Source organism: Bufo bufo, chromosome 3 (genome assembly GCF_905171765.1).
Source record: "Bufo bufo chromosome 3, aBufBuf1.1, whole genome shotgun sequence".
NCBI lineage: Eukaryota > Metazoa > Chordata > Amphibia > Anura > Bufonidae > Bufo > Bufo bufo.
In genome coordinates this window covers 658,471,429-658,486,159 of record NC_053391.1, presented here as the reverse complement: position 1 = coordinate 658,486,159, position 14,731 = coordinate 658,471,429, and the positions used below count along the sequence as shown (strand labels likewise).

The following is a 14,731-nucleotide window of genomic DNA, read 5'->3' as shown; positions in this document are numbered from 1 at the left end:
GCTGAGACACGCACTCTTAGCTGCAGCAGAAAAGACACTCCCCTTGAGCTGTGAGCTTGATATAAATCTAGCTGAGCGACGAATGGGGAGATCTCTGGATCCATGTGAGGTACAGGGCTAGTTTAGTGATGAGCGGCAGGTGCCATATTCGATTTCGACGAAATTCACGAATATTCGATAGAATATTCGTTTTATATTCGTCAAAATCGAATATTTGTCATTATTTTATTTATCGCGATTAATATGCGATTTAAATAATCGCGTATTGCGATTTTAACTTAAGCTACTCCCCTCCTATTGTTTGTTTGATATATAGAATTAGCGAAGATGACGAATATGACGAATGTATTCGTCATATTCCTCAAAACGAAGATAACAAAGTATTCTCCATCTTCGTTTTTAGCTACCTACTCGGCAACTTCGCTAATTCTAGCAATCATCAAATAGGAAAGTTGACTATAGAGACAGCTAAGTTTAAATCGCTATGCGATTATATTACTTTGCTTTTAAAAAAAAAAAAATTGAAAAGTTAAATACTTGATTATTATAATGATTCTATTTATAAAAAAAAAAGTTATATAATCGCATAGCGAACTAAACACAGCTGTCTCTATAGTCAACCTTCCTATTTGATTGCTAGAATTAGCGAAGTTGACGAATATGGAGCTAAAACGAAGATGGAGAATACTTTGTTATCTTCGTTTTGAGGAATATGACGAATACATTCGTCATATTCGCTAATTCTAACAAGCTAACCATAGTAAACAAGGTTGAAATCGCAATTCGATTATTATAACTTTAATTAATCGAATTGCGATTTCAACGTAATTCTCAAATCCGACAGTACATTCTAGTATGGAGACGTTACCATGGTGATGGGGACGCTCCATGAGCACGGAAGTCGGCAGAAGCGGCGATGGGCACTGACTGGAGCAGTCTGGAATCTTAAATACAGGTAAGAACAACTTTAGGGAAGTGGGAAAGAAATAAATATAACAAAAAAAACTAAAACGAATTTTCGAAATATCAAATTTTTAGCACTATATTCGAAATATTCGCGAATTAGCGAAGTGCCAATCTTCGCTAAAAAAATTCTCTATTCGAATATTCGCGCTCAACACTAGGCTAGTTCTAGCTTTGTTAGAAAGAGACTGTCATGTACTATATGATGTCTGGTTTTCATAAGGCATAGGAAAATTACTATAGCATAGGGATTGAACGGCAGTGAGCCACAACTAGCGCGCAGTAACCGTTTCCCTACCCCCTAGCTAGTGAAACTACACTGTGAGTAAAACAGTATTTAGAAGAGATGTATATAGATATAAAGGAATTATGTGACACAGCTGATAGTTTTAGACATCTTTATTTAGTTTTATGGATATTTTATGCTATGAAACTAATAAATGTTATGTTTTAACAATAAGAATTGGCACATGAAACAAAAAGGCTTTATTGGTCTTATGGACCATTTGCAAATATTCAGAATTGGAAAAAAAAAACCACAAAATTCTTCCACAGACCTCCATAGGAATTGCAGCTCTGATATACTGGGTTTCCTTAGAGAGACCTAGTGCTTCAAAGAGAAGAAACACGCGTGCTTCTGTTTTTTCGGCATTTAGATGCCACTTGACCACGGTATCTAAACAGTTAATTGTATGCAATTGACATCTTTGCTGGTCGCAGACATTTTGAAACAGCAGAAACTCCCCTGGCTATGGTGTCCACTGCACCCGTGAACGGGTGCCATATTTAAAACAGGTACCTCCTCTGTACATGTACAGCCTAGGTACTCAAGGATTTAATATTTAGCAAATTATTATATAGAGGAATAGCATAAAGGGGTTGTCTAATGAAAACAATCGTTATTTAAAGGTCATCTGTCATCAAGGAAATCATTAGCAAACCAGTTATAATGCCTGGTAGGGCTACTTCTGTTCCTGGTAGAGCTTCCTCTGTTCCTAGTAGGCCTGACTCTGCTCCTGTAAGGGATTCCTCTGTTCCTGGTAGTGCTGCCTTTGTTCCTGGTATGGTTTCCCTTGTTTTTTATACAGCTGCCCCTGTACCTGGTAGAGCTGCCTTCGATTCCTGCCACGGATGCTTCTGTTCCTGCTAGGGCAAATTATCCTCCTAGATGACCCTGTTTATGGTAGGTCTGCCTCTGTTCCTGCTAGGGCTGCCAGTGTTCATAGTAGGGCTCCCTCTGTTCGTGGTAGAGATGCTTCTGTTTCTGGTAGGGCTGCCTCTGCTTCTGGTAGGGTCAGCTCTGCTTCTGGTAGGGCCAGCTCTGCTTCTGGTAGGGCACCTCTGCTTCTGGTAGGACTGCCTCTGTTCCTGGTAGGGCTGCATCTGTTCCTGGTAGGGCTGCATCTGTTCCTGGTACGGCCAGCTCTGCTTCTGGTAGGGCACCTCTGCTTCTGGTAGGGCTGCCTTTGTTCCTGGTAGGGCTGCTTGTGTTCCTGGTAGGGCTGCCTCTCTTCCTCGTAGGGCTGCCTCTGTTCCTGGTAGGCCTGCCTCTGTTCCTGGTAAGACTGCCTCTGGGAAAGTAAAGCATAGGAGCTAGGATACATCGAGTGGATCGGACCTGTCCCAATGAACTTAAGAACTAATCTGCATTTCCTTTGAATCTCTTGACCTAACAGGTAGATATCTAATGTTCTTTATTCAATAATCAAGGATGAAGATGGGTAATAATTAGTTATAACGAAAATTCTCTTCAACATGCATTTACTGCAACAATGGGTGATGGATTTGGCTCAGTGTCTGTAACCACCTCTAGAAGTCCTTGAAATTATTCCTACATTGTTCTTCCCCTTTATGCCCAATTTGCCAACACTTCAAGGTACAATTGCAACCCAACATTTTTGGCCCCAAGATAAAAAGTACAACAAGGCATCTATGTCAACCTAAAAAGACAATTACTAATCACCAGAATGTAAAAAAAAAATGGGTTGGTCCTCTAGTGGTTAACTGGCAGTTAGTGTGTCACATTTTTCTCCTTGACTATCTGCTGTTATTGCTTTTGGCCTGTCCATGTACAAAAAAAACCTGACCGCAAGGATCTTCATCTACTGTAAGAGCCATTCCTGATAGGTAAATGCAGATGTAATCAGTACTATCTTGCCTCCAGGAGTGCCAGAATGGTCACTTTAGTCACTTTAATGTGATTTGTTGTATCACTGCAATGTGATTTTGTTGAGTTAATGCCCTGAGCCAGTCAAGATAGCATTAGCTACATATGGGTGATACTGTAATGGACCAAGGATTTGGTAGGCAGTAGGGTATTGACCGTATACCCCAGCACAGGCATGGACAAAAAAGTTGGGAAGAAACAAGAATTTTACTAAACAGTAAGGCACAAGCTAAAAGGGGTTGTGATGGAATGGAAGTTTTGACAAATCTACCCACTTGTCAGACCTGTAAAAGAAAGATTACTTACCTCATTCCCAGCTCTTGCTCCCCTCTCCATCTCCTCCAGGCCTGCAGTGCTCTGCTGGACTCCCTTGATGTCAACAGTCGGTTTGACAATGCTGCAGTCAATGGACTGGCTCCCCTTATATCATGACAAATAGTCACATGACATAAAGGGATTGGCTGCAGTGATGTCATTCTGGACGTTGCCAGGAGCGGAGCCAATACTGGGAAGCAAGTACAGTAAGAAATCTTTCCTTTACCAGTCCAGCCAAGTGGCGGGGTTGGCCAAAAACTCCTCATTCTTGCACAGACCCGTTAATTGTTACTCTTGATGGTTGCAGTTCAGCTACAGAAGCATGTTAGTTACAGTCCAGTACAAACTTGGTTACAACTGGCAGCAGAAAAGTGTAATGCTTTCTCTCTTTAGGAGGTCTATGAGATTCTAATCCATTGTAACGATGGGACATTTGTCATGATAGCTATCGAGAAAGAGTCGGGAGATCACCATACATATTGGTGTCAGCTGGTCCTGCCAAGAACTTTGATTTTGACCAACAATTGCCTATTTAGGAAGACAATTTTGAGGTTGCATTTCTCCTACATCCAACTATTCAGACCAGCTCCTGGTTCTCTAAATGCATATTCAACTACAATAATAGTCAAGCTGCAGGATAAATCAGCTCCTTAACCTGCTACAAAACCACTAAAGTATTAAGACAGTTCTAATAAACTAAATATCGACATAAACAAAAAATTCATTCCTCCCTTGTCACCTGAAATCATGATAAAGATTTTAAATGACCTATATAATCTAGGTCGTGTACTAGGATGGTAAGCCAATGAGTTTTCCATTTCAGGAGCACACCACAGTGATTAGTTAACTGTGACTACGAGAGAAATCAGGCTGTTAAATTATCAGTTACCTATACAATATTCATTATCTGTAGACTATGATAAAGTAACACTAAAAGCCTTAAACTCTTATTACCTTCTTAGGTTTCCCTACGGGAATTGGCAATATATCAAGTGCAGCACCGGCCTTAATCTCAATTGCATTTTATTGCTACTTTTAACTATAAAATGCTTACTCTAGCAGGCAAGTCAAAGAACATCAACACTTTTCTTCATTGGCATCTTTCTGTATATTTCAGCCCTGTTCCTACTATCTCATGGAGGAAGGTCAGCGGGTTTATTCCTAGCAAAGCGAGGCTACGAAAATCACAAGCCGTTCTGGAGATTCCTAACGTTCAGCTGGAAGATGCGGGAACATATGAGTGTAAAGCTGAGAACTCCAGGGGAAAAAATGCCTTTCGAGGTCAATTACAAGTATACAGTAAGTGTTTGCAAAAGTAATCTGACTGCGGGGATGGTTTGTGAATGAATTGGAAGAAAACATTTCAATATGTAACATAAACGCCAAGGCATTGTACCTGAGAAGGCAATTATAACACCATAGGAAAGATTATACACTAGTTTAGAGCCTGAGGGGCAAAACATGACACATGGAGTATACATGGTAATCTAAATGCTCCAGATACCTCCTCTGTGTATTGTGAAAAGGGTCAAAGAGCTTGCACATTGTTACAGCATAACATTAGTATATGCCATATTATTAAAATGCAGGGGTTTCTTCTCTGAGATCTCCATCTAGTGAAGGGTTTTGATACAAATTGCTGCCTAGCTTGTAGCCAGGAGCATTGCAGTGTAATTAAAAAATTATTTAAATGATTACTAACTGTTCAAACATTTTTGCATAAATCATTAGTACAGGTAAATACAACAACATTTGTAATATATTGTATCCTAGAAAAATCCATCTTTTTCCACTTATCAGTTTTCTTTCTGTTCACCCTTCCTAAACTAACATTCTCTGTCTTGAGAAATTGAGATAGATTGTAATCTCAAATGTAATCATTTTGTTAGCTTGCAGTCAGTCAGCAATTTCCAATGAGAAACATAAGTTTAACACCTGATAAGTGGAGAAAGAGGCATTTTTCTCTGATAAGATATTTTCCAAAGTTTCTTACATTCACCTGTACTATTGGTTTATGCAAAGTTAGTGACCATTTAAGCAAGGAGAGTATAGAAGCTGCTGGGAGACATATCTGTCATGTCCAAAACAAAGTTTTTTCCCTCTGGGGTCTGTAGGGATTTGCTCTGGTAGACAGGGTAAGCGGACACAGTACAGAGGCAAAAACCAGTTGACCAGTAAAGCAAAACTTCTGTGTTTATTCACACATAAGGAATTAACAAAATGACAAAATGACAGTTCACAGTCTTGGTGTTAGCCTGCCAAGACCCGGCCTGGAACGTGGGGAGTAGCCACCCACCCAGCACTTTGGCTACTCCCAGTAAAAGCCATCCCGGATCAGCTTTACAGCCATACTAAACAGCTGAAGTGTCAGACTGCAATCTGCAATACTGACACTTCAGGGGAACAAAAACGTCTCTTACCTCACCGAGGCCAGGAACCTTGTGACACGTACCGACCATGTATGATGGCCCCTTGTTCCTTCCTACAGGCCACTTATTTCTAAAGCGGAACAAAGAATCCGGCATGTTGAATTTCAGCATATGAATTCCTACTGTACTTTTCCTAGATGGTAAATGCTGGGGGACTGATATACAATAGACTACATACACCAGTTCAATCAACATTTATGAACTTTATATAGCCGACAGACACAAGAAGAAAAGAAGTCTATTGTTATGAGCCAGTGTACAGTATAGATGTTTTTTCTTCACAGAAATTCTAAGCAAATCTGTTTTATTTTTCATTGTGGCATTCCAAGAACTGTAACTTTTTATTTTTGGCAATATGATTGTGACAATATGAGAGCTTGTTTTAATGGATGAGTTGTATTTTTCACCACCACCTTTTGCGGGTACATATAATTTATTGATTAACCTCCTCAGGACCGCCGTACGCAGGATTGCGTCTTTGTGGCGGCCCTGCTCTTCTGGGTGGACGCGCCGGCGCGTCCTCTCGCGAGACGCGAGATTAACTGTGAACGCGCGCACACAGGCGCGCGCGTTCACAGGAACGGAAGGTAAGAGAGTGGATCTCCAGCCTGCCAGCGGCGATCGTTCGCTGGCAGGCTGGAGATGTGTTTTTTTAAACCCCTAACAGGTATATTAGACGCTGTTTTGATAACAGCGTCTAATATACCTGCTACCTGGTCCTCTGGTGGTCCCCTTTGTTTGGATCGACCACCAGAGGACACAGGTAGCTCAGTAAATATGTTGCACCAAGCACCACTACACTACACCCCCCCCCCCGTCACTTATTAACCCCTTATTCACCCTTGATCACCCCTGATCACCCCATATAGACTCCCTGATCACCCCCCTGTCATTGATTACCCCCCTGTCATTGATCAACCCCCTGTAAAGCTCCATTCAGATGTCCGCATGATTTTTACGGATCCACTGATAGATGGATCGGATCCGCAAAACGCATACGGACGTCTGAATGAAGCCTTACAGGGGCGTGATCAATGACTGTGGTTATCACCCCATATAGACTCCCTGATCACCCCCCTGTCATTGATTACACCCCTGTCATTGATCACACCCCTGTAAAGCTCCATTCAGACGTCCGCATGATTTTTACGGATCCACTGATAGATGGATCGGATCCGCAAAACACATACATGCGTCTCCCTGGAGCCTTCCAGGGGGGGTGATCACCCCATATAGACTCCCTGATCACCCCCCTGTCATTGATCACCCCCCCCCTGTCATGCTGCATTCAGATGTCCGTATGATTTTTACGGATCCACGGATACATGGATCGGATCCGCAAAACACATACGGACATCTGAATGGAGCCTTACAGGGGGGTGATCAATGACAGGGGGGTGATCACCCCATATTGACTCTCTGATCACCCCCCTGTCATTGATCACCCCCCTGTCATTGATCACCCCCCTGTCATTGATCACCCCCCTGTAAGGCTCCATTCAGACATTTTTTGGCCCAAGTTAGTGGAAATTATTATTTTTTTCTTACAAAGTCTCGTATTCCACTAACTTGTGTCAAAAAATAAAATCTCACATGAACTCACCATACCCCTCACGGAATCCAAATGCGTAATATTTTTTTGACATTTATATTCCAGACTTCTTCTCACGCTTTAGGGCCCCTAGAATGCCAGGGCAGTATAAATACCCCACATGTGACCCCATTTCGGAAAGAAGACACCCCAAGGTATTCCGTGAGGGGCATATTGAGTCCATCAAAGATTGAAATTTTTGTCCCAAGTTAGCGGAAAGGGAGACTTTGTGAGAAAAAAAAAAATAGCAATTTCTGCTAACTTGTGCCAAAAAAATATAAATTCTATGAACTCGCCATGCCCCTCATTGAATACCTTGGGGTGTCTTCTTTCCAAAATGGGGTCACATGTGGGGTATTTATACTGCCCTGGCATTCTAGGGGTCCTAAAGCGTGAGAAGAAGTCTGGGATCCAAATGTCTAAAAATGCCCTCATAAAATGAATGTGGGCCCCTTTGCGCATCTAGGCTGCAAAAAAGTGTCACACATGTGGTATCGCTGTACTCAGGAGAAGTTGGGGAATGTGTTTTGGGGTGTCATTTTACATATACCCATGCTGGGTGAGATAAATATCTTGGTCAAATGCCAACTTTGTATAAAAAAATGGGAAAAGTTGTCTTTTGCCGAGATATTTCTTTCACCCAGCATGGGTATATGTAAAAAGACACCCCAAAATACATTCCCCAACGTCTCCTGAATACGGAGATACCAGATGTGTGACACTTTTTTGCAGCCTAGGTGGGCAAAGGGGCCCACATTCCAAAGAGCACCTTTAGGATTTCACAGGTCATTTACCTACTTACCACACATTAGGGCCCCTGGAAAATGCCAGGGCAGTATAACTACCCCACAAGTGACCCCATTTTGGAAAGAAGACACCCCAAGGTATTCCGTGAGGGGCATGGCGAGTTCCTAGAATTTTTTATTTTTTGTCACAAGTTAGTGGAAAATGATGATTTTTTTTATTTTATTTTTTTCATACAAAGTCTCATATTCCACTAACTTGTGACAAAAAATAAAAACTTCCATGAACTCACTATGTCCATCAGCGAATACCTTGGGGTCTCTTCTTTCCAAAATGGGGTCACTTGTGGGGTAGTTATACTGCCCTGGCATTCTAGGGGCCCAAATGTGGGGTGTCATTTTACATATACCCATGCTGGGTGAGAGAAATATCTTGGCAAAAGACAACTTTTCCATTTTTTTTATACAAAGTTGGCATTTGACCAAGATATTTATCTCACCCAGCATGGGTATATGTAAAAAGATACCCCAAAACACATTCCTCAACTTCTCCTGAATACAGAGATACCAGATGTGTGACACTTTTTTGCAGCCTAGGTGGGCAAAGGGGCCCATATTCCAAAGAGCACCTTTCGGATTTCACTAGTCATTTTTTACAGAATTTGATTTCAAACTCCTTACCACACATTTGGGCCCCTAGAATGCCAGGGCAGTATAACTACCACACAAGTGACACCATTTTGGAAAGAAGACACCCCAAGGTATTCTGTGAGGGGCATGGCGAGTTCCTAGAATTTTTTATTTTTTGTCACAAGTTAGTGGAAAATGATGATTTTTTTTTTTTTTTCATACAAAGTCTCATATTCCACTAACTTGTGACAAAAAATAAAAACTTCCATGAACTCACTATGCCCATCAGCGAATACCTTGGGGTCTCTTCTTTCCAAAATGGGGTCACTTGTGGGGTAGTTATACTGCCCTGGCATTCTAGGGGCCCAAATGTGTGGTAAGGAGTTTGAAATCAAATTCTGTAAAAAATGACCAGTGAAATCCGAAAGGTGCTCTTTGAAATATGGGCCCCTTTGCCCACCTAGACTGCAAAAAAGTGTCACACATCTGGTATCTCCGTACTCAGGAGAAGTTGGGGAATGTGTTTTGGGGTGTCATTTTACATATACCCATGCTGGGTGAGAGAAATATCTTGGCAAAAGACAACTTTTCCCATTTTTTTATACAAAGTTGGCATTTGACCAAGATATTTATCTCACCCAGCATGGGTATATGTAAAAAGACACCCCAAAACACATTCCTCAACTTCTCCTGAATACAGAGATACCAGATGTGTGACACTTTTTTGCAGCCTAGGTGGGCAAAGGGGCCCATATTCCAAAGAGCACCTTTCGGATTTCACTGGTCATTTTTTACAGAATTTGATTTCAAACTCCTTACCACACATTTGGGCCCCTAGAATGCCAGGGCAGTATAACTACCCCACAAGTGACCCCATTTTGGAAAGAAGAGACCCCAAGGTATTTCGTGATGGGCATAGTGAGTTCATAGAAGTTTTTATTTTTTGTCACAAGTTAGTGGAATATGAGACTTTGTAAGAAAAAAAAAAAAAAAAATCATCATTTTCCGCTAACTTGTGACAAAAAATAAAAAGTTCTATGAACTCACTATGCCCATCAGCGAATACCTTAGGGTGTGTACTTTCCGAAATGGGGTCATTTGTGGGGTGTTTGTACTGTCTGGCCATTGTAGAACCTCAGGAAACATGACAGGTGCTCAGAAAGTCAGAGCTGCTTCAAAAAGCGGAAATTCACATTTTTGTACCATAGTTTATAAACGCTATAACTTTTACCCAAACCATTTTTTTTTTTTACCCAAACATTTTTTTTTTATCAAAGACATGTAGAAAAATAAATTTAGAGCAAAATTTATATATGGATCTCGTTTTTTTTGCAAAATTTTACAACTGAAAGTGAAAAATGTCATTTTTTTGCAAAAAAATCGTTAAATTTCGATTAATAACAAAAAAAGTAAAAATGTCAGCAGCAATGAAATACCACCAAATGAAAGCTCTATTAGTGAGAAGAAAAGGAGGTAAAATTCATTTGGGTGGTAAGTTGCATGACCGAGCAATAAACGGTGAAAGTAGTGTAGGTCAGAAGTGTAAAAAGTGGCCTGGTCTTTCAGGGTGTTTAAGCACTGGGGGCTGAGGTGGTTAATGGGGTTATTCCATAAGTAATGTAAAACATAAAAATCAGATATCATATAGATAGAACCAGCCCTGCAATTCCCTCCACCCATGGATCCATTGATCTCCCTGTTCATTGCTTCAATTATTCTACTACATTTATTTCTAGCTGGCAGCGGAGAAGGTGTGGCTTTCTGCTACAGCTCAGGGTTTGTGTTCTTTCTGCTGCATCTCTCTCCCTGTAACTGTCACATCTTCTAACATTAGATATGGCTGGTGGCAGATGAAAGATGGAAATGAGCATCTGTGACCATGTTACAGGGATGAACAGAGAAATAAGAAGAAAAAAAATGCAGGTGGTGCTATACAGATACATTTTATTCAATAAGGGTACATTCACATGACCGTATGTGCTTTGCAGTCCGCAAATTGCAGATCTGCAAATCACGGATACCGGCCGTGCGCATTCCTTAGTCTGCGGTACGCATACGGCCAGCCCTATGATAGAAATGCCTATTCTTGTTTGCAATTGCGGACAAGAATAGAATTTGCTGGGCTGAGGAACAGAAGTACGGATGCGGGCAGCACAGACGCAAAATTGCGGAACGGATGCGGACCCATAAATACGGTAGTGTGGCAAAATTTTTCATTACATGCAGTTAAAAAATATTCAGATCCAGCAGCTGGTTTGAAAAATGTATAATATTTTTCATGGGAAAACCCTTTTAACCTACTTTCTTTTTTTAATATTTTTTTTGGGGGGAGGGGTTGAAAAAAAAGCCATTCAACAAGATATATATATATATATATATATGTATATATAAAAATGAGTTTCTGTCTGTCTGGACATCTGTCTGTTCTTTATGCGTGACCAAACGACTGGACCGATCTTCACCAAATTTGGCACACAGGTACATCAGGTGTCCGGGAAGGTTTTAGACCGGGTCTCAGCTCCCTAGGACATACCATTCCTGAGATATTTCCAAAAAATGACTTGCATTAGCCAATACAAGCCCCCAACTGCCATGCACACGGTCACATGTCCCTTATCAGCCAATAGAAGCTCGCAGGCTCTTAGTCTCCACATACACACAGTTTTACTCCAGGTTTCCATAACAACCCAGCTATTTTTCTTCACTGCTGTAAGTAAGCTTTAGGCTAGGGCTACACGAGGACATGCACAGCTCAGCAGACAGTATCACACAATAGACTTAGATACACAGCAGACAGTATAACACAATAGACTTAGATACAAATCAGACAGTATCACACATGATAGGATTAGATACACAGCTCAACAGACAGTATCACACAGGATAGAATTAGATACACAGCTCAGCAGACAGTGGGGTGGGGTGCTGTTATGGGGATACTGTCGATATCTTTTAACAACACACAGAAACATTAAATGAAATAGATTAAATATACCCGTGCAAAGCCGGGTCCTTCTGCTAGTATATATATATATTTATTTTGGTATTTTTTACTCTGTTTACCTGGTGATAAAAATAATTTACTTTATTCTATGGATGGTCTAAATAGGCCAATACCAAATATGTGTAGTTATTTTATGCCTCAACAAAAGCAAGTTTTACACCTTTTTTCCATCAATGTTGGCACAGTTTTGCGATATATCATTTACTGATTAACTTTTATTAATTTTCTGTGACTGGAAATATACGAAAAACATAATCTCTACCATATTTTTTATGCCAAGTGCCATGTAATATGTTGAATTATTAAACAAGTAATTAAAAATTAGCGAAGTTATGAAAAATTTGATTAGGCTGCTTCACCAAATTTCACAAAGGAATTCATGTGTGACGAATTTGCATTCCTTTGTATGTACAGTAGTGGGCGCAATGGCGGGAAACGGCGATCGTGCGGCCCCTTCTTATTGAATCCCTCAGATGCCACATTAATCACTGTTTGTGGCATCTGAGGCTACAATTTAGGCCTTTCAGGGGTTAACCAGGATAAAAAAATAAAATAAAATAACCTTATCTATTTGCTCGCATATAGGCCATCGTGGCCATTTTGATTGAAGACAGCGCTCAAAATCTTGTGCGGTGACGTGATGACATCATCATGTCATCACGCTGGCCAGGTGTGGTGACATCATCACCTGTGACGCCACTGCACCGGACCAGCGCATCGGTGTGGTGACATCATACGCCACCCTATGCAAGATTTTGCGCAGCTTCTACAATCAAAATGGCTGCGGCGGCCTCTTCACGCTAAAATGGATGAGGTGAGTTTGTATTTTTAGTATATTTACTGCCATTTCAGTAAAAAAAAATTTTATTAATTACCAGGAGGAAATTCGGCATCGCGACAAATCACATTTTTCCAGAAATTTTGATCAAAGTCAATTCGTTTGGCTTCGATTCGCTCAACAATACAAATAATTTTTAATACAAAAGAGGTTTACTTTTTTTTTTTTTGTGGAGGAAGGAAAGCTAATTTGCATTTGGTTTTCTAAGAAAGATACTCAAATTAGCATTCCTTCAAAGACAAAAAAAGAACACTAAGCCTTTCTGATGCCAGCAAAAGTAAAATATGCTAATTTGCATATATCTTTCCCAGAGCAGTGTTGGCTGGTCTAAAATGCTCATGCATATTAGGTGGTCTCCCTAATAAGAGAGCACCCCCAAGGCCACTCAGTAAACCAGGATAATTTTCTATTAAAACACTCAGTTTTCTTTTTCTTTTGGAGAGACAACTGACTTGCATGACTTAATTAGGGAAGTGAATTACAAATACATTCAGTATTGTTTTCTTTTTGAAAGTGAACTAGCTAGGACTTCTCTTTTCAAGTATTGCACGTGGGTCTGTTTCTCTTGTCTTCTAGAACTAAGAGTTTTTGAGTCTTTGAAGAATCAATTTGCACCTGAATCAAATTTTTGGAATTATTCAGAGGATTGGACACAAAACAAATTTCAAGAAATTGGCTCATCTTTAAAGAGGACCTTTCACTAGAATAAAAAATGTAAACTAAGCATACAGACATGGAGAGCGGCGCCCAGGGATCCCCCTGCACTTACTATTATCCCTGGGCGCCGCTCCGTTCTCCCGGTATAGGCTCCGATATTTTCATATGTTCGGCTCCACCCAGTTGAGCCTGCCGGCGTCTCCTTCTCCCAGGCTGTAGCGCTGGCCAATCGCAGCGCTCAGCTCATAGCCTGAGAGTTTTTTTTTCTCTCAGGCTATGAGCTGAGTACTGCGATTGGCCAGCGCTACAGCCTGGGAGAAGGAGACGCCGGCAGGCTCAACTGGGTGGAGCCGAACATATGAAAATACCGGAGCCTATACCGAGAGAACGGAGCGGCGCCCAGGGATAATAGTAAGTGCAGGGGGATCCCTGGGCGCCGCTCTCCTTGTCTGTATGCTTAGTTTACATTTTTTATTCTAGTGAAAGGTCCTCTTTAAACTATTGGTGTTAAATTATAAATACATTATAAATTAATAAATACTGGCATTGAACTACACATAGTATTGTGCCTTGTGTGCCGACTAATCATGGATAATTTCATATAGTATTAGGTCTCTGGATACATTAAGAATAGTCAGCGCATTTGACATATCACTTGTGTCCGTACTCTGGGTGTGGTGAGACTCTAATCTACTTCTTACAGCCATTTGAGGCAGAAATTCCCTAGCCAATGGGCATCTGCTCGCGGAAAGCAGCAGCAAGCTATGTACACAGTGCATTCTGGTAATTTGTCCTATTTTTATTTATTTATTTATTTATTTAATACATTATTAACGAATTCAATGAAATTGAATTATCTGGAATTTTTCTGATCTCTACTGCACTTCAGATTTTTCTATTCTTCTCTTGGAAACAAGATACAATAGACATGACTTTCAACACGTGTAGCCTCCATTAGCGGGGGTCTGGGAAATCTGTACTGAAAGATAAAACAATGCTGCACTCTTATGACATTTTTCACAGAAAAGCCACAAAAACAATATTTTATTAACTGTTCTGCATTTTATGTGCTGCTAATATCCAAGTGAATAATAGGAGGGGTGACATTGTTGAGGCCGTTTCTAATAGCTGTAAGAACATAGGAAAGTTCAGGCGCAGCATATTCTCATGATGCTCCCCGCACCAACATGATTACACAATGAAATTAGAACATTAGTGTCTATTAAAATGGAACAATCTGTTCCAAGATGCGGAAAAATAAAACATTTACTTGGAACAGAAACACTATAACAGAGGGTTACGTGGTGACACTGTAAAGGATTCTTCACATTAGATTATCCCTTGTTGACCTCATGATAGACTGATCGTCTACCTGAACCTGACAGTAAGTGTTC

At 40.7% G+C, this 14,731-nt stretch overlaps 1 protein-coding gene across 1 annotated transcript in view; it reads left to right on the top strand.

The window, feature by feature from the left end:
• CNTN5 (contactin 5) overlaps positions 1–14,731 on the top strand; it is a 626,057-nt gene that overhangs the window by 216,570 nt on the left and 394,756 nt on the right. Inside the window, exon 9 of the mRNA XM_040422478.1 lies at positions 4,563–4,744. Coding sequence (XP_040278412.1) covers positions 4,563–4,744 — 182 coding nt within the window. The remainder of the gene's footprint in view (positions 1–4,562; positions 4,745–14,731) is intronic.